Here is a 24,100-nt window from a genome sequence, read left to right as displayed (position 1 = left end):
TTTTGTGTTAACAGGATGTGACATGAGACCAAAACTTATTGCAATATATATACTAGTGTTATTTTGTATAATTATTTACTACTATAGTATTCATTAAAATTTAAAATTAGATTTTACTTTTAGATTTTAATTTGAGTTTGTTTTAGTTATTTTGTAATGCTCTTTTTGTCTTTTTTTCTATTTAGCTTTAATTTTATTATTTTTTTTTTTTCAGGTTTGGTGTTAGCAATTTTAGCATTCAGCTTTTTTAAGTTAGTTGCCAAGGCAACATTTAGAATTTAAATTTTTTGAAGTTTATATAATATTTGTATTTCATTTCAGTTTTATTGCAATTACCAAAAATGATCTTTTTATTAGATTTAGTTTTAGTTAATAATTAACAATAACAACACTGATATATACTTAAATCATACTCACAGGCTCACCTTGGGGCCCCACTGGCCCCATGGGTCCTCTTTGAATGCGATACATATTCCCATCAGAGCCACGCACAAGATCTCCATGCCTTTCTGTAAATATAACGGTTCCTGGGTGCTCCTCAGATCCCCAGCCAGGTCCTATAGGGATATCTGGAGTTTTTAATGTTTTTCTTCCACTTCCCTTTGAGATGCCCTCCCAAGAAGTTTTTCTCACAGGAGCCTGTGTGGTGACCCCCAAATCCTCTTTTAACAAGTTGGATTCTCGATCCTCAGGACTGGAGGTGGTTTCCAGTTCAGTTTCACTACTAGGTACAATACTTCCGGTAGGTTTCTCGGGTATCTGAACATCCAGGTTGATGATTATGGTATCCACTGGTTTCTTTGGTGAAGTTTTGCCAGGTTTGTGCTTGTCAGTGGTGATGTTTTCATCTAAACGTTTGGATGTGGAGTCTGGCTTTCCATCACGGCTGCCTGTAGTTTCAGTTGGGAAAGTTTTGGAAGGTTTACCACCATTTTTGGACAAGATGTTTTGGTCTACCAGGTCTGTATCCTCATCCACCTCAAACACATCACCTCGCCCCACAAAGCCAGGACGTTTGGATCCAGTAGGCAGAGTACCGTCTCCACGTATAATCCCACGTCTATTGAGACCCTATTAACAAAAAGAAATTACTTCATGTGTACCAAAAATTGATTGGAAGCTATTATTCAATTCTGTTTGTTATTTTTCTTTTACATCTGGGAGCTTTATGTTCACTATAATATGTTTAGTGAAGATGTAATCACTTCATCATAATGTCTAATTTACCGTGAGAATGTTTATGCGACTTGATTAAAGCTTTAATCTCCATTTTTACATATGGTTGTGAAGTTGCTGCTGCTAACAGATGTTAAGGTAAATACAAGAGTGCAATAATTCCAGGCAGAAAAACAACAATAATTTAAACTAAGCATCTTGTAGCAATCAACAATGATCTACTGAGATCTGACATCATGTAAAGATCAGATGTGCATGAGTTACATGCATGGCTCACACATTTGTACCACTCCAAACAAAGCTAAAGTTAAAGAGTCAAAACAGTGACACAAAACACTCATGCTAATAATATGCAAACCAATGTCACGCACGCATGCACACACGCACACAGGGTACATTTTGAGACAAAGTCAATGAATTCTAAAGAAAGAGACAAAAAATAATGACAAAGAATAGTGGTCTGGATTCCATATGATCTGGCTTGGTTCTGAATGATGAGAAGGGAAATGAAAAACAGCCTTTTCTCTGTGATAAAACATCCACATCATAGTGTCAAAGGCAGAGGATTGTTGCTGCATATCAAAATGACATCATACAAAACTGAAACATGTGTCTCTTTTTAAAATCTGATGTGATTCTGTCTAGTTTCCCTATTTGCATGAAGTCTAAGCTAGACGTTTCAGTAATGTGACTTCTGTAGGACAATACGAGTGCTTCAGTTCTCTTGATGACATCTGCAAGGTTTACAAGTACATAAACTAAAAATAAGAGACTTTAGAGTCATGGAAATTTATACATTAAGCTATTCTGCACAATTATTACTATACTGCTTTGGGTTGCCAGGTTGGTCTATTTCATGACTTCCAGGGGGGGAAAAATACATTTTTAAATATAAATAAACAAATGTGTATGTGTGTGTGTGTGGTGTGTAGAAATATACATTATTATAATATCATATATATACTGTAATATAATGTTATGGCATCAGACCACAGCCTGAAAAAATCAGATGGAAAAACCTTCATACAAAGAAAACCTGGGTAAAATCAGACCCCCTTGCCCTAATACCATCACTAACAATGGCTCTTTCTGTAGCCATGGGCTGATAAACTGACACTTGATCTCCACCTGGCAACGAAGGGCTGTCGTCCAGTTTATCTTCCTGCTGTTGGTCTGATATCCGTCTAATAGCCTGCCAAAGAGGGTCTGAACACATGGACTCACATTAAGTGCGCAGTTCCCCAGCAAAGAGCAGCTTCCACCCCAGCTCTAGCTATAACACCATTTGGCCACCAGGTGGCTTCCTGTTACAAGGACCAACATGAAAATATCTGTAACATCACTGCTGCAGGGGTTTGTCCTTAATTAGTGACCAGATGCTTTTGTTTGTTCTTTTGTAATTTTGGAAAAAAGGCTGAACCTGATCAAAAGCAAAGAAAAAAAAATCTTTCTTTTGCTTTTTTGTGACAAGATTAGGCAATCTATAAATATCAGTTTGACTATTATGTATAATTCAGATCAATGATCACTTCAAAAATTAATGTTCCCAGATTTGTCGCTGTGATGTGCACATGATGTACAATCTTGCTGTTATTTAAGGTCTGTTACAGAAAAGACTGAACACAGTTTAGACAGAACAGTGAAAAGGGCCAGATGACAGATCAATGGGAGAGGTAAAGGTTTCCTAAAAAAACAAAAGTGTTATGCCTCTAGGCTTCAGATACATTATTTACACACGCATCTACATGCCAGCTAACCACCACCAGTACTAAAATGTAAACTTAAAAAAAAAAAAACTTGCCTATTATCATACCTAATTTCTGAAAGGTACTGTCTTGGTCTGTAAATACTGTATGCAAGTGGAAAGTCTAAAAAAAAGTGGTCGAGTACATACACACAATTACGCACACACATAAGTCAGTATGAAAAAAGCTGATTTGACTTGAAAGACAGCGACTATCTGTAAATCTATCACAGAGACACAGGTATTTATATGGGCAACGACAAACTAGCCATATCTTGCACTTAAACTGATTTAAATACAGCTTCCTGCAAAACGTTTTTCATAGATTGATGTCCTAGATTAATACATTTAAACTAAACAAATTTAATAAAGATGGTTAGACACAAAAAACAAAATTACGTAAGAAAACACCAATCACATCTGCAGAAATAACTGAATTAATTCTCAGTCTCATCCATTATGTTATTTTGGTCTTGTCATAAAACTGTTGCCACAGTTGTTTTTCTGCCACCGAGGGTTTTTAAATACAATGTCAGGCTGGGAATTCAATTTAGCTCTGTGCATTATAATAATATAAAAAAAAATCCTATAAAGAACAGTGGCTATCATACAGTGTACTAAAATAAGCATCACAAAAAAAAACTGAGAGAAATGCAAAAAATCAGCTACAAAATTATAAAATACTGCACAACCAATAAATGTCAAATATAGTAAAAAACTGCACCCTGACACTGGACATGAACCCAGCGTTTGTGGTAATCTGGGTCGAACCAGAATAGTGAAAACGATTTCCCTCATATAAACCGAAGCCACTGTAACCTCTCACATCTGCAGCCAAACCAGTCAGCCTTCAAGAGAGATGGAATAACACTTGATTACACGCACATGACTTATTTTTCAGCACGAATATTTATACACATACTACAATCCATAAAAAAAATCTAATCAAAGTGGAGCTTCATAAACTATTGGATTAGCGTGCACCACCAAACCCACATGTCATTATTAGATAGGGGAAGTGGATGCATGATTTGTAAGAACAATTTTCCCAAACAAACACATTTCGGAAGGGTTGCCAGATGAAGCCATACCTTTGGAATGTGATTCCTCTGACCTTGCACTCCAAATTTCATTAAATCCAACAGAAACCATCTTAGCAAACACATCCAGATCCTCATGGTGACACACACACATACACTCACACATACAACACCTGCAACAAAAATTCAGTCAAACTCACAGTCAAGACTAGCCAAATACGTGCCAAACACACTAGCACACCCCCAAACTCTCAATCCACCCACATACACAGAGATTACATGCGCACACACACATTTCATCTACTTCACACAATGAGACACCTGTTTGACTATGTGGCTTCGGGGTGAACTGAGCGGGTGTATGTGTCAGCCTGTGCTCTTGTCTTTGTGAGCTTGTAGTGTCCAGATACAAGTACTTACATGGATGCCTAGGTGGAACAGAATTAATTTATAGAAACAGTGTGGTTTATACAATAACGCTCTGCTAATAAGGACAAATTGACCGATGGGAAATTCAAACACTGTCCACATGCAGACACATTTTTGGCAACATCTGACAGAATTCACCAGTAACAGCTTTCTTGACAGCTTTCTGAGATCCTGCTGATGTGAATTGTGTGCAAGTGGAGAGGAAAAAACACTTGCAGTATTCTGAATCAAAGAGAAGATCCTAAATCAAAGAGGGGGCCATCCACACCCTCAACTCATAACACAGAAAGCACTGTGGAGAGTCCTTATGGAGACAATCCATGGAGATTTGTCACAAGAGTCCTTCCCCAATAACAGATAATTGCTTCCAGAAATTTCCAGTCAGTTCTGGATTTGTAGGAGCCTGATGAGAGTTGACAAGTCTATCTATCTATCTGTCTTATCTATATTTAGCTACCTATCTATATCTATCTAGCTACATCTACCTAGATACATTCGTCCATCCATCCATCCATCCATCCATCCATCCATCCATAACGGGAAAGAGTAATATTTATGCATGGTAAAGTCACTTTGCATTCACTGCATGTGATTTATTGTGGGTTTGGGGGTGGACAGCACTAAATGACGGTCTCAGAACACATAATTACAGTCGGTGGTGCTGGAGCTGAGGGCACCAGCAATAGTCTGTGACTACCGAGGATAGAAAGGCAGTAAGGAAGAGAGCAGGCGTGATATAGACCTCTGCACAATGACGTATAATTATGGAGTTTTCAGTAAACCATCATGCACACCAAAAAGGGAAAAATGCCTTAACAGCTGAATGTCACATAATCACATGCTTGTTCCTCTTGTTTATTGTCATTGTGACATCCAAATGGGACACAATATTTTGCACGTGTATAAATAGATATTAACTTAACTACAAACACATTTATATTTGTTGTACTAAACAACTGACAGCTGCTGCGGGGAAACAGATCAATCTGAATAGATCAAACAGATTGTTTTATGGATGGTATTCTCAGCAGCTGTCTTAACCAAAACCTATGATTCAGCTTGTAAAAACTTTTTAGAGCTTAAATATAATTTGCATTCACATTTCTAGGCTGAAAAAGTTTTAAAAGAATTCTATTTATTTAAACCGACTTTGTCTCACGCGGCCATTGATAAATCTATCATACAATCGAGTCATAAATATATTTCTGCTATTGGATATTAAACTACATTACTTTTCAACCCATCAGTGGAATCCTTGGCACACTCCAATTATCTTACTATGAGATCATTATGAATCTGACATGTCTGAAAGAGATGCTTCTCAGTTCAATGCGTCAGTGCTGTTGTAATTTGCTGACAGGGATTTTTTTTAAAAGCTTGAGACATGGAAAAGGCATGCACTGTAAGCTACATAAAGAAAATAAATGAGAAGACAACTCATTGCTTCAATTATTTCTAAGATGACAGATGTGTTCATAGGCTCATCATCTTAAGTAGTTTTTTTTAATACAAGGATGCAAGGCGACTGTTCTATGAGCTTACCTCAATCCATGCATGTACGTCAGTATGCATGTGTAAACATCTTTGCAAAGTCTTGCTCATCAAAAAGTGAGGCAAGAGGCTTGGAAGGAAAGAAAAACAGGAACCTACAATACTGTTCAAAAGATGGGGGTTAGTAAAAAAAATTCATGTTTTTCATGTCTGCTTTGCACACAAAGGCTGCATTTATTTGATCAAAAACAGTAATATTGTGAAAGATCATTATAATTTAAAATAACTGTATTCTATTTAAATATATTTCAAAAATGTCATTCCTGTGATGGCAAAGCTGAATTTTCAAGCAGCCAGATATGCTGATTTCATGCTCAAAAAATATTTCTTAGTTTGATTAACAAAGTTCAAAAGAAAAGTGTTTATTTGAAATAGAAATCTCTTCTAACAAATTTCTTTACAGTCACTTTTAATGCATTCTTGCTCAATTAAAATGATTAATTTCTATTTTTAATAATCTTACTGACCCTAAACTTTTGAACAGCATTGTACTGTATTTCAATATCAATGAATCAGTAAAACAATGACAATTTTAGGTCTGAAAGTGTCCGAATGGCTCACCTGGGTGTGATGTAACAACTTAGCCTTTAATTCAAATCCCTGCCTTCTCAAGAGCCATTAATAATAAACCTTATGGCAGAAAATAACCAAGATGATAGAACGGACAAAATGCACTCAACCTACTCTTTGGTCTTTGTCCCTGAAATGATGAAGAAGAGGTGAGAAATTTAGCAGTTCAGGTTCTTTGTAAACGTCTTGTACAAACAACATTTCCAAAGTGTTTGTTTTAAGGATAGTTGGAAATGTCTCATGCATGTCCACACTTTTGCCAATAAACAAATAAAGAACCTACATAGATCTCACATTTCTTACATTACACTCACAGGGAGAGTGAGTTCAAAGGCACGTCTGGAGATGTTGAATGCTTCACAGCCTGTCTGAGTAATTCTGACATTTACCTAGAGGAGTTCTCCGTCCAACTCAAACCTAATTTTAGTGCAGAGGAAATCAATTACAGGCTTGTGCCCACCTCTGCCAAATGAAACCCATGGGAAGAACGAGGCTATTTCTAAACACACCAACACCACTTTTAAACATATATAATGCCCCTGCAGACTGAGGAGAGCAACAGAGACAGACACAAACATAAATGCATTATAAACTCTGACGATCACACACACATCCCCCAGAGGGTCAAGCAAACATAAAAGTAACACATAAAACCCCATATCTCAACAGATCTTGAGCCATGATGCCTGTATAATTAAATTGCCAAAAAAATCCCTAATAATAATAATAATAATAATGATTTGAGGTATCATTCATTTAACAAGCAATATTGGACAAGGTACACACATATACATATCTCAGTTGGTCAAGTCTCTCAACTGGTCATCTAACCCAAAAATATGCATACATACACACATCCAACTAAACATTCATGACTTTGGCCTCAAAGCTGTGACACTGAAAATGAGTGACAAGCTAAATTAGTGATTACCTTTGACCTCTGACCTCCTGTTGGGTTAAAGGGATCAAAGAAAGCCATAAGTCTCTTATTAATCTGTTCCACTGGGAGCATGAGTGCAGGAAACTGGCAAACCAAAAATGGAGCATCAAAGTGAAATACCACAACAAAAGATCTTAGTCAAGAGGTTATGCCACAAGAGAGACCGAAACTGGAGAAATAAAACAGGTATTTAAAAAAAAAAATCTGGTTCTCTTTAGTCTTTGAAATCCACCACCTTTTTGACATAACATAATGGAGTCCAGGTGATTGATTGAGGCACTAGATGTTTTAAACATGCTATGGTACGTTCTGCACGAATGAACCATTTGGTTTTGAATCGAATGGAATATGGAGTCCGTTGATATTCATATCTGCAGTTTCTAAGCCCACAAAAACCATGAATCCATTGGCCAAACAGCTCACAGCTGCCAAACACACATGGACTGACTGGGCTGCTATAGCTCAGCAACACCACACACAACCTTTATTTGGCTTAAGAAAATACAAAAAAAAAAAAAAAGATTTGGAAAGCCTATTTGGGTTTGATATATGATCACAGGTTCACAGTATGTTGGAAGACTTTAAGACTTTGATTTTGTACATATAAAAACCGTAGATTAGACATTAATTTACTATCAGCCTGACAGGAAAGGTGTGCAAATACAAATACAGCTTCTAACGAGGTTTAAAATAAAATATGTTGAGTGGTAATATAAATTGACAGTTCACATGTAATGCTTGAGGCCACAATTTCAAGCAGTTGTATCCACATCAAACATGCAATATGATTCTCAAAACGTGGTGCTTTTCAGCATTAGACAAATAGTAAAAACAACTCTGTGGAGGTAACTATAGAAATAAACTTGCTGAGATATAGTATGCATACTATTTGAGTTACAAGAAAGCAAGACATGATCTGCCCAAAGCAGACAGGATTGAGCAATTCCTTATCCAATTTGTTTTTAAAACTCTAGGGGAATACCAATATAAATATTTTAATAGTATGTTTAGGATGTTTGATCTTTTGCTAGGTAATTTAATGTTAATTTAATGAATATTTAAAGAGTTACTTTACCAAAAAATGTGTCATCATTTACCTCATATAGCGCCCAAAATTAGCAAAAAGCAACATAAATATACCATAAAAGTTGTCAATAAGACTCGTCTGCTATATTCCTATTGCTATATACAGTCTTCTGAAGTTCTATAAAGCTTTTAGTGATGAAGTGTATAAACAGACAACTTTTAAGGTACTTCTTTGTCATTTTTAAAAGTGTGAGAGTCCTCTTTTCTTCTTTTTTTTGTGATATAAAAAAGACCACTATGGACATTCTGCAATATGTCTTCTTGTATGTTTAACAGGTCATTTGGGTTTGGAATGGCATGAGGGTGAGTAAATAACAGCATTTTCATTTATTGGGTGAACTATGAATTTTACTTCATATGACAAGTAACTTGCTTGTCATATGTTGTTTTAAGTATTGCTACTTACAGTCAGTTTTGCACGAGAATAGACACTGTCCTCTGCTGACTCTAATAAGTCCTCCAGGTCATTTGAGGACAGCAGAAGTTCCTGGACAGGGAAAGGGAAAAGATGACTGATGAAAAGATGGTGTATGTAGATACTGTAGAACTCTTGAAAGATGTACAGTATATTGAGATAGGAAATTAAATGTAGAGTGCACAATATTAGCACACACAATATTATAAACACACACAATAGTATAAACACACTTATATAAACCCATATATTTTGTTGTTTAAGTCATGGTGAATTCGTCGGCCACTTGGTAGAAACTCGTCTAACTCAGAAGACATCAGTGTGGGTAGGTTGAATGACATTCCCTGTACAGTATGGCTCGCTTACCTCTTCAGTGTGTATGCGAGGAGAGCGAGGTGGTTTGTGTCCGGTTCCGCCACACTGGGATTGGAAAACGGCACACTGATCTCGAGCTGCATCTGGTTCTCCCATCAGAAAGGCCACTTGCATCAGATCACCCTAAAGAAATGAGGCAAATTGAACTATTACACCTATACAGATACATACATACAACCCATACAGCCACACAGTGCATACATGCATGCCTGCTTACAGATACACACACACACACAAATACATAAGCATACACGCTTTTATTAGCAGTTCATTTTAGACATAAATACATATGAATCAATAAATGCTTGGAGTCTAGATGACAGTCCAGCAATCTGTTAAACTTATAATAAAATGATGTTTGTTACGATTATGAAGTGTTGCCTATAGAAGTCGGGAAAATGCAAACCCTGATCATGTGACCACACGACTGAGTTCAGTGTGATGTTTGGAGTCTATGATGTCATTTTCTGAGACTCAGCTTAGACTTCATGCTATATTAACTTTCCCCGTCTAACACAACCAAAAAAGGGCATTTAACTTGTGCACAGCTGTCTAAACTATACTCCTACTTCCATTAAAATTCCTGTCCCTTCAGCATAACACAGGCATTTAATTTGACATCCATTTTACAAGGCCAAAATAATCTTCCAAAATGCCTCTTTTACCCCCAACCTGATGTGGATCTGTTGTTATAATCTGTAATCCATGGCCATGTATATACCCCAGCAACAAACATTTTACATTTCCTGCCACTCATTTTTCGTTGATCATTTATATGTCAAACAGGTTAAACTGGCATCTAAGATGGCATATATGTTTCTTGTTTATAGGGGGAACACCAAAATGTTAAAATGTCAACAATCACGTGTTTAGGGTTGTAGAAGTGACTCCTTAACTCTGTACACAGAAGGAGCAACAAATTAAAGGAATAGTTCACCCAAGAATGAAAATTTGTTGAAAATGTACTTACCCTTAGGCCATCCAAGATGTAGATGTTTTTTTTTTCCTTCATCGGAACAGATCTGGAGAAATTTAGCATTACATCACTTGCTCACCAATGGATCCTCTGCAGTGAATGGGTGACGGCACCCATTCACAAGTCATGTAATGCTGTATTTCTCCAAATTGCTGAAGAAATAAACTCTTGGATTGAAATTTAAATTTTTGGGTGAACTATTGGGTGGTCTTGTAAATAAATGTTTAGGATGGGAAATGCCTTGTGTTATGCCATGCAATTTTTGTAAACCAACAAATCATACTCTTGTTCAATTTTGCATCCAATATTATTTATGTAAGAACCCATGCTGGCAGTTTGTAACAGATAGTTGCACATAAAAAATATAAAATCTCTATCCGCTTGTCAGCAACAGAATGTCCAATCCATTTGGAATCTTGGATGAGTATAAACGCAGATGTTCAGCTTGGGGTATAGTAACTCCTATACACAGAGAGCCCCTCATCCTCCATAAATCTGACTTTGGGTTTAAATGCCAACTGGGAACGTTTTGGAGATTTACAGTATTCACAGTATGTGTTGATGAAGGATACACTTTTCTCATCACACAGTAAGTGATGGGTACTACAACCTTGCATGTTTAGACCTCATAAAACAAAATGTTGTTTTACATACTGACCTCAAAAGGTGTCTCAAAACCCTCAATGATTCCACCAACCATAACCAGGCCATCAGTGGAGATTCCCAAACCGTCCTTATATGCCCAGTCCACGCTCTCAACCATGGAGCAATCCACATACAACGCCAAGCGGCCCGAGGAGACACTGACCGCCATGCGGTGCCAACCCCCATCAGACAGCACTGCCACGGGGAACCTGGGAATGACACGACGGGTTTTGAAAAATAAACTACTTTATTTAGTTTCCTTGACAGGGTGGGCTGATCAAATCACATGCTAAAGCATCGGAGAACAGGGAGAGTCGGGAGAACCCAAGGAAAGCAAAATCCATTAAATTTCCTGGCAAAACATTCAGAGCCATAATGCTTCCTGTCTGTGTAATGACAAATTACTTTTTTTTTTTGGTATATGCAAGCTTAAACTAAACAGAAACCCATATGAGAACACAGCAAGAACATTATGGCATTGTTATGTCATCTCATAATAAATGAGAATCACAAACAAGTAAAATGTGAGCGTAAAATTTCCATTTATTTTGTCCTAATTACCAGGTGGGTAATTAGGCGACAGGTCCAAATATTAGTTTTGAGAGGCCATGAGTTAAATCCCATGCCTCATTTACACATCTCGACTGTAAGGCTTGGCTTAAATTTAAGCCAAATCCAGAAATCTTGGTTTAATATATCACAGAGCTCCTCAACACAGAGGGGTCTGTGCTTATGTTTAAAATGAACCCTTGGCCAAAACTAATACTTTCATAAGAATGAGACGACGATGAGGATGGCTTTGTCATCATGGAAGAGGAACAAAGAAAGTCAATGACATTCAAAAGCAAGCAACAGAAAATAATAGAGGGATTAAACAGGCTGTGGTTTCATAACAGGATTCACTGAGATGTGCCTTTTTAATGATCTTTTTCCTGCCAAGATGACAGCGTTGGAACCAAAGTATGAACCACAAAATAATGAAGACCACCAAGTAATTTGAGTTTTCAGATGGCTCCCTGTTAATCCCCATTTAAGAATAATTTAACAAATAAAATAAAATAGAGGAAAAGAAAAGAAAACCGAAGACTCACTCATAGTGTCGTTGTTGGGTGCTGATGAAGGTAAAGGTGTAGGCACTAATACGAATCTGCAGGAGAATGTGTCCGTCTGGGCAGAGGAAGGTCAGCACACTGCAGTCTTCAGACTGGGAGCTACGCAGATGCAACAGCAAACTGAACTCATCACCAAACCTGAGAAAGAAATTAGAGAGAAAGGCTAAGAAAGACATGCCTACATTGACTTTAAGAAATAATATTATATATAAAATGAAAATAAATGAATAAATTCAAGTTTCATAACATCAGTTACAAAGTGGTTTTGAGGTTATTCTCGCAAGGACACAACATTTTTATATTGTCTATGTACATGCATTAAGGTTGATGCACATACAAACCAAGTTTGCAGTGTCTAAACAGAAAAACATAATAAAATGAAAAAATAAAAATGTCAGCGGACAATAAGTGTGTGTACCTGTGTCCAAACACCTGTCGTAGTGGTATAGAGAGGGTGGAGTACTGGCCTACATGCAGGACTGGACATCTTTGGCTTTCCTGTGTTACTGATGCATTGCTGCGATTAGCCACCTGCCACAGATGATCAAGAAGGTCTATTGGTTCTGTCAAACAAGAGGAAAAAAATGTTAGGCCCATTAAACACATTTTTAACAAAACCTTTTTTTCCTGAAAGACAGGAGGCTGGGCAAGTCCCAGGAGGACTAGGTCTAACCAAGATTGCAAAATGGATCCCAGAAACATCTGTTTTGTATATCTCAGCAGGTACAGATGAAAACCGCGCCTGTAAACAAAAGGCTCTGTTGTCTAGATGCATTTTTGCAGTATTAATCATTAGCTCTGTTGAGGTCTTAGCAACTCTGAGGCAAGTCTGTGTGAGAGCAGTCACTTAGGAAATCAGTTCACTGTATGGAGAAACAGACCTGTTCAGCCCTTTCATTAGACATTTAGAGGGTCATAACAAGTCAGCTGGTCTTAAAAGGTGCAGTCATACCCCCATAATGCCCACCCTTGTGTTCCCTCTTTAACATACTCATTTCCTGTGGGTGCTGAATTACTTAATTTACAGAGTATACGGTGTGTTTGCTAATGTTTATGTGCGTGCACATATCTATTGCCCCCAGGTTGCAGGCTTGTGTTTTAGTGTGCAGCATTGTGCAAAATGAGACAAATAAATCTTGCTGAATGCTGCATTTAATCAAATGAGAGAGAGAGAGAGAGAGAGAGAGAGAGAGAGAGAGATACGCAGAAAGCACAATTTGTAATGAGCAGATCTGAAACACACCTGGCAGAGCAGCCAGTTTACACCGTGAGAACTGATCCATCACCATAGGCTTTGGATTGGAGTGCAGACTTCATTTACAAGAAATTCATGTCTAAAATACAGTGTTATGGCTGATAAACAATAAATAGCAAATATTAAAATTTATAGTGTGAGGTCAGTTTTTTGAAAAAAAAAATATATTACCCATTATTTATTTGATCAAAAATACAGTAAAACAGTAATATTGTTAAATATAATCAAGTAATTCTTTACAAACCATTCTAATATGCTGATTTGGTGCTCAAGAAACGTTTCTTATAATCAATGTTGAAAACAGCTGTGCAGCTTCATATTTTTGTGGAAACATGATACATATTTTCTAGATTCTTTGATGAATAGGAAGTTCAACAGAACAGCATTTATTTAAAAATAAACCTTTTATAACATTATAAATGCCTTTACTGTCACTTTTGATCAATTGAATGCATTCTTGATGAAAAAGTGAAGCGAAGTGAAAGTGACGTGTTGCCAAGTATGGTGTCGCACACTCAGAATTTGTGCTCTGCATTTAACCCATCCAAGTGCGCACACACACACACAGCAGTGAGTAGTGAACAAACACACACACCGTGAACACACGGTGGGCAGCCAATGCTGCGGCGCCAGGGGAGCAGTTGGGGGTTCGGTGCCTTGCTCAAGGGTCTCTCCTCAGTCGTGGTATTAAAGGTGGAAGAGAGCGCTGTACATTCACTCCCCCCCACCTACAATCCCTGCCAGTACTGAGATTGAACCCGCGACCTTTGGGTTACACTGCATTACACTGCTTTCGGGAGAACTGCACCAGGACTGCAAGCCTTTTTCCAGGAACATGTAATTGCTCCAACAGGATTACACATTCCCCTTACTCTCCCTTGGTCTCATAGTAAACACATTCCAAAGTGCTCAAATCTTTCACCAGATCAATTTCTCGCATATGAAATTTCGGTAATTCTTACAAAAATTTTCTTTAAATATAAATATATTCTTTTTGCAGCAATATAACAGTTCTAAATGGACAGCTAGATTCTACATACCGCTCCTGCCAATTTCATGGTGGTTGTCACATTATTTATGGCTATTAGTCAAGCAGTATAGGTCACACAGTTTCATGCTGGAAACATATGCAGACCCCTATCTGTGACACAGACTAAAATACACCTCTCAAAACACTATGATTGTTTCTGAACCATTAGCCAACAATATTACCCCATACAAGCTATCCAATGGAAATTTTTACCGATATTCTGGGAGAATTTGGCTTACTTCCTGTCCTTACAATAATATATCAACAAACTAAGTCTGCTGGCTGAAAACAAAAGAAGTGATTTTCAGGTTAAAACCTGCTCTAGACTAACAAAAAGATCCATAAATACTGTGGATATGACATCACACTCACATCAAAGCTCAGATGATGTGGAGTTCAGTCCAGATGTGGAGATGTTGTCATCTTAAATTACATTGGAATAAAAGGTCTTACAAGGATGTTCCACTAATTTAAATGATAAACTAGAGATGTGGTCAGAGAGAAATTTGCTTGTGAAGCATCATGGCAACATGGTATCATTTATCAAAAAAACTCTGAAAAAGAAAGAAAAACATGGAGGAGAAGAGAGAACAAAGGGGATTAGAGAAAGGATACACTCCTCGCTTTCAGGAAAGGTTAAGGTTAAACAGCTCTAACCCAAGTTCACTCCAGAAAAATGACTGATGCATTTCCCCTCAGTTTCCGACGACACAGAAATGACAACACATAGAAAAAAAACCCAACAACAACAAACCAGGAAGGAATATGCCAGAAACAATGTGATGGAAAGATAATTTGAAGGCAGATGAATTAGTTGTTCTGCCCTGGTAGTAAAGTCTGCACCCCTCTCACAACTATTCCATAATGGTTTGTAGTGGTTAGAAGAATCCGTCAGTAGACTAATTTGAAACGAGATGCTGCAGGAGGATTGACCTAAAGAATAAAAGCAAAGCCCTTACAGTCAAGCCATAAATTCATGAGCCACGGACAGCTTAGAGTTTAAAAGCACATGGAATGATAAGCCTGATGCAAAACAGTAACCTTTACATAAGAATGTGAAATAAATAATGTCCCACTGCAAGCATTTAAATTCACATGAGTAAAATACCAAAAGGATGAAACCCAAAAGCTTTAAGTATGGCATATTTAAAGCAAAGGCTTTAAGTACAGCATATTTCTGCAGAAAAGCTTAAATTGGAAAATTCAAGATTCCTGTATACAAAAAGTAGCACATGGTTAAATATGAATGAAGTAAAGCATCTTTCTCAGCATATTCTGTGAAAGCAGGTTAGTTTTGCTCCTAAGAGCCCAATACACAGTGCCAGATGTGGATGTCAGTATCGCGTGGGAGGTGTGTTCAGACACCGCATAACACTGGCACTCAGGGACTGTGTTGGTGGATCACATGTGCAGACACTAAATAAAATCCAGAATTAGCCACAAGTTACGTCAAGCCACATGGTGCATCTTTGATCGCAAAAACTAGATACAGAGCCACTACAGTCTCTGAAAATGTTTTTCATTTTTCACCATAGTCTGGGCTTCTCACTCTTGCTGATAATAGCAGATTGTGATGCCCTAGTGCAGAATTAGTACAGCATATCAAGAGCTTCAGGAAAGTAGAGGAGAAATATAGGAGGTGGACCGGAAAATTGTTTGTTAGACCGTTGTTTAATGAAAATTTTTTAGCAGCATTGTTTTAAAGGGGATAAAATTTAGAGACCAAAAAGAAAATGTATCATACTGACAATGTGCTTTCCTCCGTTGTGATGTGAGAATGAATATGCCTTTTAAATTCCAATTTAAATTCCTGACTTTGACACTTCATTCAGACTTTGAGAATTTGAGACAGAACTGCAATTCGAATTTGAATTTAATGAAACAGAATTACATTTTAGACAAACTTAATGTAGAATGTTGGATTAATAAAGCAGTGTTTTTAGTTTAACAAAAAAAAAATTCAAAAGGGTTTAGGCTTTACAAGCAGACAGGATGATAGAACAATTTTACATTTAAACTTATTTTAATTTTTAGGAAAATAAAGCGATTCATCCTAAGGAGGCTGAGGAGAACAGGCTATAAAAGTAAGAAATTGTGAAAAATAAAGAGAACTATCCATTAAAACAACTTTTGGAATAGTCACTTAAAAAGTTGTTTTTAGGGTTCTGTGAGAAGTTTCTGGTTGTTGAATCATCCAAGCAGATGTTAAGGTCCAGACGTCGTCTCACTATAGGACCTACCAGGCGACTGAAAGCTGGTTAAAACTGCCTCAGAAAGGCTGGATTGATGGGCTGTGATACAGACTCCACGAAAGCTCTCAGAGGAGATATGGAGATGAGAAACCAGACATGGAGCAATGACTTAATAATCATCTTACCTGCTCCTAGGCCTGGGATATTTGCTTTATACAAGTTAAATAAGGACCGTGCTGAACTCATTAGGACTGTCTAAAAGCTGACACGTGCTTTAACATAATTTTTTTTCTTTCTTCGTTCCACCGCTCATCTGGAAAATCAATGAAAGATATCAGGCTGTAAATAACTGTCCGGATACAGGGGGGCAATTTGTCAACTGGGTTTCAGTGGGAACTCAAACACAAGGGAGAGGAAAAGGAAAGAGACACTCAGTAAAGAACAATATGATCTTCAACTTACTATATTTCTTGCTTCAGTTCTGTGATAAAATAAAATAAATCTGGTGAATATTTGAGGGAGGCATGCAATTTTACTACTTACAGTATTTGTTCTGTAGCAATGACATTTCTTTGGGGCAAGCCTTTTCTGTTTAACCTTCTCGGATTGGTTTGAATTGACAGCGCTTGGCAGACTTTGACTACAGAGAAAAAAGGCAAGTTCCTAAGGGAATACTCTAGAGCAAAAGCTCAAAAGCCCCACTTTAGAGGGAGACTTTACTTGTAATAGCTGTGCAGTGGTTCATCTGCCAAGAGCTTAAAGGATCATTAAGTACTATCAGCTTTCTTGCCCTAAAATGTGAAAGATAGTCAACTCAGTATATCTGAACTGGGAAGTAGTACTCAAGAGTGTCAGCAGTTTAAAAGTGATCAGGAGCAATTCTCTAGTGTGACATGCACAAATGAGACATAATATGAGACCTTGATAACAAGGAGCATCCTTGAATCCTCTTGGCAAGACAATGGATATTTTTTTAAAAGGAAGTAGTATGCAGTATGTATACTGTGCGCAGTATGTGCATGAAATTACCTACTAGATTTGTACTTTCAGTTTCACATACTATTTTTTTAAAAAGTAACTGTATACAGTATACTGCACCAAAAAAACAAAACCAAAACCTGTACGTCTATGTGAATATGCCATTCTGAACATATAACTCCAATAACTCAATATTAGCAGCAGGTACTTTTAATCTTTTTTTTATATTTCACATATATTTTTTTATGACTTAGCCCTGACATGACTTGGTCCCTCCAATTAAACTGTCTAAAATGTAATGGTCAAAACCATGAGAGGCACAATAGCATTGCATCAGAAAAAAAGGATGCATCTCAAAACGGACACTTGTGAATACCCATCTGCAGACAACAACAGGAGACAAATTACTGAAATTGCTCCTGGTCAAATTCTCCATGGTTTATTGCAAACATGAATGGAGGTAATCACAAGGTAAATGCATTATGGTTGAGGTCAGACATGTCTAGCATGTGATGTGTGTTAGTCGGCTGTCAAATATCTATGTCAAACCTTGGCTTTGTAGCAGCTATCCAACTGTAAAATTAGTTGTCTTCTGTTATTTCAAAGATGATTAGATTAAACATACTGTTGTAAAGACCACCTTAGACCAGCATGAATTTCCGTTCTGGTCTGATGCTGGTGGACAAGTACAGCCATGCTGTAAAGCCATTCACCAACGAAAAATGTTGGTTGACCATGGTGGTCTTTGTGGTGAAGCTGGTTGACCAAGGAACTGTTGCTTTGACAGCTGACCTGAAAGAGAAAACTGACTGTAAATGCAGACCATTTATGCTAATGTTCGCTATAGCATCTCCTGCTGGAATGCAACACATACTAACATTGTTATGAAATGCACTATAAAACATTATGGGAAGAAAAATTAATTTGAGCTTGTATTATGTTTTTTTTTATATATATATTTTTCTTTTACTCAAAACATTTTTGAACTCACAAATGTTTGTACTCCCTAAAATCTTGCCAGTCTTTAAAAACAGATTTAGTCTAGAGATGTAATACAGAAGATTTGTATTGTCATAGCATATAAGCCTACATGTATAGGGGTGTCCGGACTTGGGTTTGATCTCCCTCTTGTCTTCTTTTTTCCTTGTTTTTGTTCTTCCACGTGCATTCGCACACAGCTGATAGCGTTTCATAATCAGTGTGATCGCTCGTTAGAGCGCACCTGTTTTCTTTCACTGCTTGATTTCTCTCCTATATCTATGCTGTTTTTTTCTTTGCTTTTTGCTAGTAATTTCTGTTTCTTTGCTGCTCACTAGTTTGATTATTTTCTTGTTCAAGTCTTGTTATTAAGTTGGTTTAGTTTTTCTAATGAACTTTCTTTCTGCCAGTTGTGTTGCAGTTCCCTGTTTTTCTTCAGAACCCACTGATCCTGGACTGTTATGTGTACTGTTATGTGTTGCTGACCTAATGGACTGTTACTCTGGAGTTTGGATTTCCCCGATGGTTCTGTTTGCCTTTCTGGATTGCAGAGGTGGGGGCAAGTCACACATGTTCAAGTCTCAAGCAAGTCTCAAGTCCCTACCATCAAGTCTCAAGCAAGTCTCAAGTCCCTACCATCAAGTCTCAAGCAAGTCTCAAGTCACAGTACAAACAAATCAAGCAAGTCAAGTCAAGTCAGTGGCTCACCTCAAGCAAGTCAAGTCGAGTCCTGCTAAGGATCAAGTCAAGTCACAGTATCAAACAGGAACAAATATTTTTTTTCCCACACAACCTTATTAATTTTTCCTCAGAAATTTACTTAATTATACATTTGAAATAATGTTTTAAATATAACATTTTGAATATAGGCAAAATACTACTTTGTATACCGCTAAAGTCTGTAATTGAGAAAATATTGATAAAAATACAAGATAAAAATATGTATCTAATATTTGTTATATTGAGTTTGACCATCCTAGGAGACAGATAATATTTAACAGATGTTGGAAAATTATTTTGCACTAAATATATCGATTGCCTCGCTGTTATGATCATCTGCCTGTTCTGGAATGAGTTTTGGATAGCCTGGATTGAGCTGTCTGTGCCTAGCCTGACCTTCTGGCATACCCGACTCTGTTTCTTGTCTTGTAAATTGGATTTGGTTGCTGGTGGACTGCCCCGGACTTTGACCTTGCCTGCCTAACCATTCTCCTGTTCACCTCCTGGTCCAGAAGTGGTCTCAAGCTGTTTGGCTTGTACTGTGTTTATTATTGTGCTTCAATAAATTGGAGTTAAGCATTCTTCAGCTTTTGGGTCCTTCCTACCAGCGATCGTTACAAAGGGTAGCTGTTATTAACAAGACTTAGCAAGTTTACATAATAATGATCTGGAAAATCAACCCCAATTATTTTTCTCATATATATTCATGCAGTAATGTATTAAACTGAACTATTGCCGACTACTACAGGTGCAACATTGTGCCATATTGGATCTAAATTCAAATGACTGACCATAAATATTTAGTTTGGGCGACTACATACCAATAGAAACATGTCGATGTTTTTACTTTTTGGCTTGTGTTGTGATGAAGTTTGGATGTGAAAACTGAAATCACCCTGTGCTTGTGAGAAAGTGTGAAAGCCCATGAGGGGAGTGGTGTTCATCTGTAGGTCAGGAGGTGACTGCTTGTAACGTGTGTTCTGCACCAGATGAGAAAAACAGAGAACACAAGCAGGCTACAGATGCCTGTTACAAGCTGAGCAGAAACGCTGAGCATGTCTGAAAGAGAACGAAAAAATGCCAGCACAAACATGGCAAAGAAAACATTACAGAATGCCAGCATTCACATCAAGAAAATATAATCATCAGACGGCTAGGTTTTAAAAAAATCTCACATAAAGGGCTGTTTTATTTGTAGGAATCTTTCAGAATACATGAACATTGGCAGCATAATCTCATTTGTATTCATAGACCTATAGAAGTGATTGGGTTTGTGATCTAACATGAACCAATCCTTAAACAAACAGACTGACAGATACTATGGGAATCATTTAAGGAGATCCATAATTTTAAGGACAAGTCCATGCCTCTATTTCGAACATGAGCCAACTAATAATTTTTTTTCCCTAAAAAACTATTTGAGGAATATTTATGTAGCTCACTGTCTATACGGGTCAGTTTGATAAATTCACTCCAGTCCAAATTCGGTTTCCACAGAGCAGGTGAAGGGTCTAATCACCCATGGCTGTGCTCAGATAACAAATCAAAGGTAATACAAAAACATCATTAGATTACATTTCGGCTGTCAAATATCTATGTCAAACCTTGGCTTTGTAGCAGCTATCCAACTGTAAAATTAGTTAGCTACTGTTATTTCAAAGATGATTAGATTAAACATACTGTTGTAAAGACCACTGTGTTTATTATTGTGCTTCAATAAATTGGAGTTAAGCATTCTTCAGCTTTTGGGTCCTTCCTACCAGCGATCGTTACAAAGGGTAGCTGTTATTAACAAGACTTAGCAAGTTTACATCATAATGATCTGGAAAATCAACCCCAATTATTTTTCTCATATATATTAATGCAGTAATGTATTAAACTGAACTATTGCCGACTACTACAGGTGCAACATTGTGCCATATTGGATCTAAATTCAAATGACTGACCATAAATATTTAGTTTGGGCGACTACATACCAATAGAAACATGTCGATGTTTTTACTTTTTGGCTTGTGTTGTGATGAAGTTTGGATGTGAAAACTGAAATCACCCTGTGCTTGTGAGAAAGTGTGAAAGCCCATGAGGGGAGTGGTGTTCATCTGTAGGTCAGGAGGTGACTGCTTGTAACGTGTGTTCTGCACCAGATGAGAAAAACAGAGAACACAAGCAGGCTACAGATGCCTGTTACAAGCTGAGCAGAAACGCTGAGCATGTCTGAAAGAGAACGAAAAAATGCCAGCACAAACATGGCAAAGAAAACATTACAGAATGCCAGCATTCACATCAAGAAAATATAATCATCAGACGGCTAGGTTTTAAAAAAATCTCACATAAAGGGCTGTTTTATTTGTAGGAATCTTTCAGAATACATGAACATTGGCAGCATAATCTCATTTGTATTCATAGACCTATAGAAGTGATTGGGTTTGTGATCTAACATGAACCAATCCTTAAACAAACAGACTGACAGATACTATGGGAATCATTTAAGGAGATCCATAATTTTAAGGACAAGTCCATGCCTCTATTTCGAACATGAGCCAACTAATAATTTTTTTTCCCTAAAAAACTATTTGAGGAATATTTATGTAGCTCACTGTCTATACGAAGCTTTGGAAAAGAGTACAGATCCTAACATGAACTATGTTGCGTAACTCAGCAAAAGACCTTTGTTGAGGTTTGGCAGACAGACTCTGAAAATTGTTTGAGATGCTCATTTTTGATTTGAAAAAAATTTGATCCATTTTACTTGGAAAAACATTCATCTGCAGACATACTGCAGACAATATTTTGAAGCAAAAATTGGAAATTATTTTACTTTCTTTTAATAAAGCATAATCACAAGATGTTGGAAGGTCCAAGATAAACATCTCCGCTGATGGGGTATTTGTGTGAACATGCATAAAGCTAGAAGGCAGAGCAAATTGATGGAAAAGACACAAAATGATAGCGTTACCGTTTAAAAAACAAAGCAGAAAAGCCAATAAATATATAGAGAAGCCTTTGGGGAAGTCATATAATGTTCAACATCTCAAGGCCCTTCAAGGGTGATTGAGGAGATCTACAGATAGAGAAATATTGTATAAGTCATTCCAATACATCACTGTTATTTTATTTGACATCATATGTGATCACATTCCAACCAGACTGCCAATATTAAGTTACAGAGGCAACCTCAAGTTCAGTGCTCACGCTCAAAGTCTAGCAGCTCTCTGGGTCTGACTGAACTTCATTGGTGGAGATAACACTAACAACTCCAATGAATCCACAATCCACTTTGTTCTTAACAAATGTAGCGTTTCCGTGACATCTGGGTCATCCTTATCACATAAAAGGCCACTAAAAGGGCAAGACAACACCAGAAATTGCTCCAACATGACTGTTTAGTGTCTTGTAAAAAGCTCTTGTAAAATTTTACAGGGTTTTACCGTGTTGGGCTAAGACTGCCCCCCACCACAGCCAGCCTTCAAATTGGACCTTCAGAGACCAAACAAAAGCAAGAACCTGGACCAACTGGTAGACGAACGTCTCTTTTGACCACAGCATTTGTGCATTGACAGGCTTTAAACTGGTCAGAAACAATAACACATGTGACTCTGGACCACAAAACCAGTCTTAAGTGTCAATTTTTCTCAAATTGAGATTTATACATAATATAAAAGCTGAATAAATATGCTTTCCATTGATGTATGGTTTGTTAGGATAGGACAATATTTGGCCGAGATACAACTAACTAAAAATCTGGAATCTGAGGGTGCAAAAAAAATCTAAATACTGAGAAAATTGCCTTTAAAGTTGTCCAAATGAAGTTCTTAGCAATACATATTACTAATGAGAAATTAAATTTTGATATATTTACGGTAGGAAATTTACAAAATATCTTCATGGAACATGATCTTTACTTAATATCCTAATGATTTTGGGCATAAAAGAAAAATCGATAATTTTGACCCATACAATGTTTTTTTGGCTATTGCTACAAATATACCCCAGCGACTTAAGACTGGTTTTGTGGTCCAGATAACACATATAAATCATGTTTTACCAAGAAAAATCAAAACATTTTTTAATTTTTGTAAGATCTCTTAATTTTTTATCAAATTAAATATGGTGTCAACCTAACTAAAGTCCAAATCTCCCACCTCAGTGGAGATGAGATCCTGCTGGTCGTCACAACAAACAGTTTGTTGCATGAAAATTCAGATAATGCTTGCGAATAAATAATCACACCTTGCTTATCTGGTTGGGGTTGTGACTATTTCAGAGAACTGAAAAGGATGAATGTGTTTCTGTTTAGTGGAGTATTTGTTGTCTTTTAGTAGACTGTGTAATAAATGCTTTTACGTCTTTAAAGTGTGTTTGGAAGGCATTATATTTTATGTGTGTGACAACAGAACCACATATAATTTAGTGATCAAATTAATTGTTAAATGCATAATAAAACACAAGTTTATCTAGCTATCCACTTAATGAGGACATGCTGACTTACACAGCTATTCTTTATCAAACAGGTGAGGGTTAACTAAATCAGTCTAATTCATGATTGAATCATTTAGTTTTGTGAGCAGAAAAGAAAGACAATAATCTCTCATTCAAATTATATCATTTTTAAGACTTAATAATAACAATTATCAATAATAATAATAATCCAAAGCAAGCTGCAAAACAAGAAAAATGAAAATAAAATAGTTAATTTCTTTGTGACAAATGCCTTCAGCAGCCAATTTGATTTTAGAACATAGCTGACCTCGGTTTCCACTAGAAAACCTGTCATTATTCAAGACTAGTCAAGCAGAGATATTTGAGAGATTTGACCATTCACAAACAAGCAGACAAAAAAAAAGACAGAAGAGAAAAAAATGTTGACAGCAAGATGGGTTTTATCATC

At 37.0% G+C, this 24,100-nt stretch overlaps 1 protein-coding gene across 1 annotated transcript in view; it reads right to left on the bottom strand.

Annotated features, from left to right (window-relative positions):
- The window catches only part of LOC107548772 (collagen alpha-1(I) chain-like), a 61,867-nt gene that overhangs the window by 29,617 nt on the left and 8,150 nt on the right, over window positions 1–24,100 (bottom strand). The window contains exons 2-7 of the mRNA XM_016229578.1: window positions 12,478–12,622; window positions 12,039–12,197; window positions 10,961–11,156; window positions 9,318–9,449; window positions 8,943–9,023; window positions 418–1,071 (exon numbers count right to left, since the gene is read on the bottom strand). Coding sequence (XP_016085064.1) covers window positions 418–1,071; window positions 8,943–9,023; window positions 9,318–9,449; window positions 10,961–11,156; window positions 12,039–12,197; window positions 12,478–12,622 — 1,367 coding nt within the window. The remainder of the gene's footprint in view (window positions 1–417; window positions 1,072–8,942; window positions 9,024–9,317; window positions 9,450–10,960; window positions 11,157–12,038; window positions 12,198–12,477; window positions 12,623–24,100) is intronic.

Source organism: Sinocyclocheilus grahami, unplaced genomic scaffold, assembly GCF_001515645.1.
Source record: "Sinocyclocheilus grahami isolate Dianchi unplaced genomic scaffold, SAMN03320097.WGS_v1.1 scaffold355.1, whole genome shotgun sequence".
In the NCBI taxonomy this organism is placed as follows: domain Eukaryota; kingdom Metazoa; phylum Chordata; class Actinopteri; order Cypriniformes; family Cyprinidae; genus Sinocyclocheilus; species Sinocyclocheilus grahami.
Note: the sequence above shows the minus strand (reverse complement) of the source record. Positions and strands in the feature narration are given on the sequence as shown.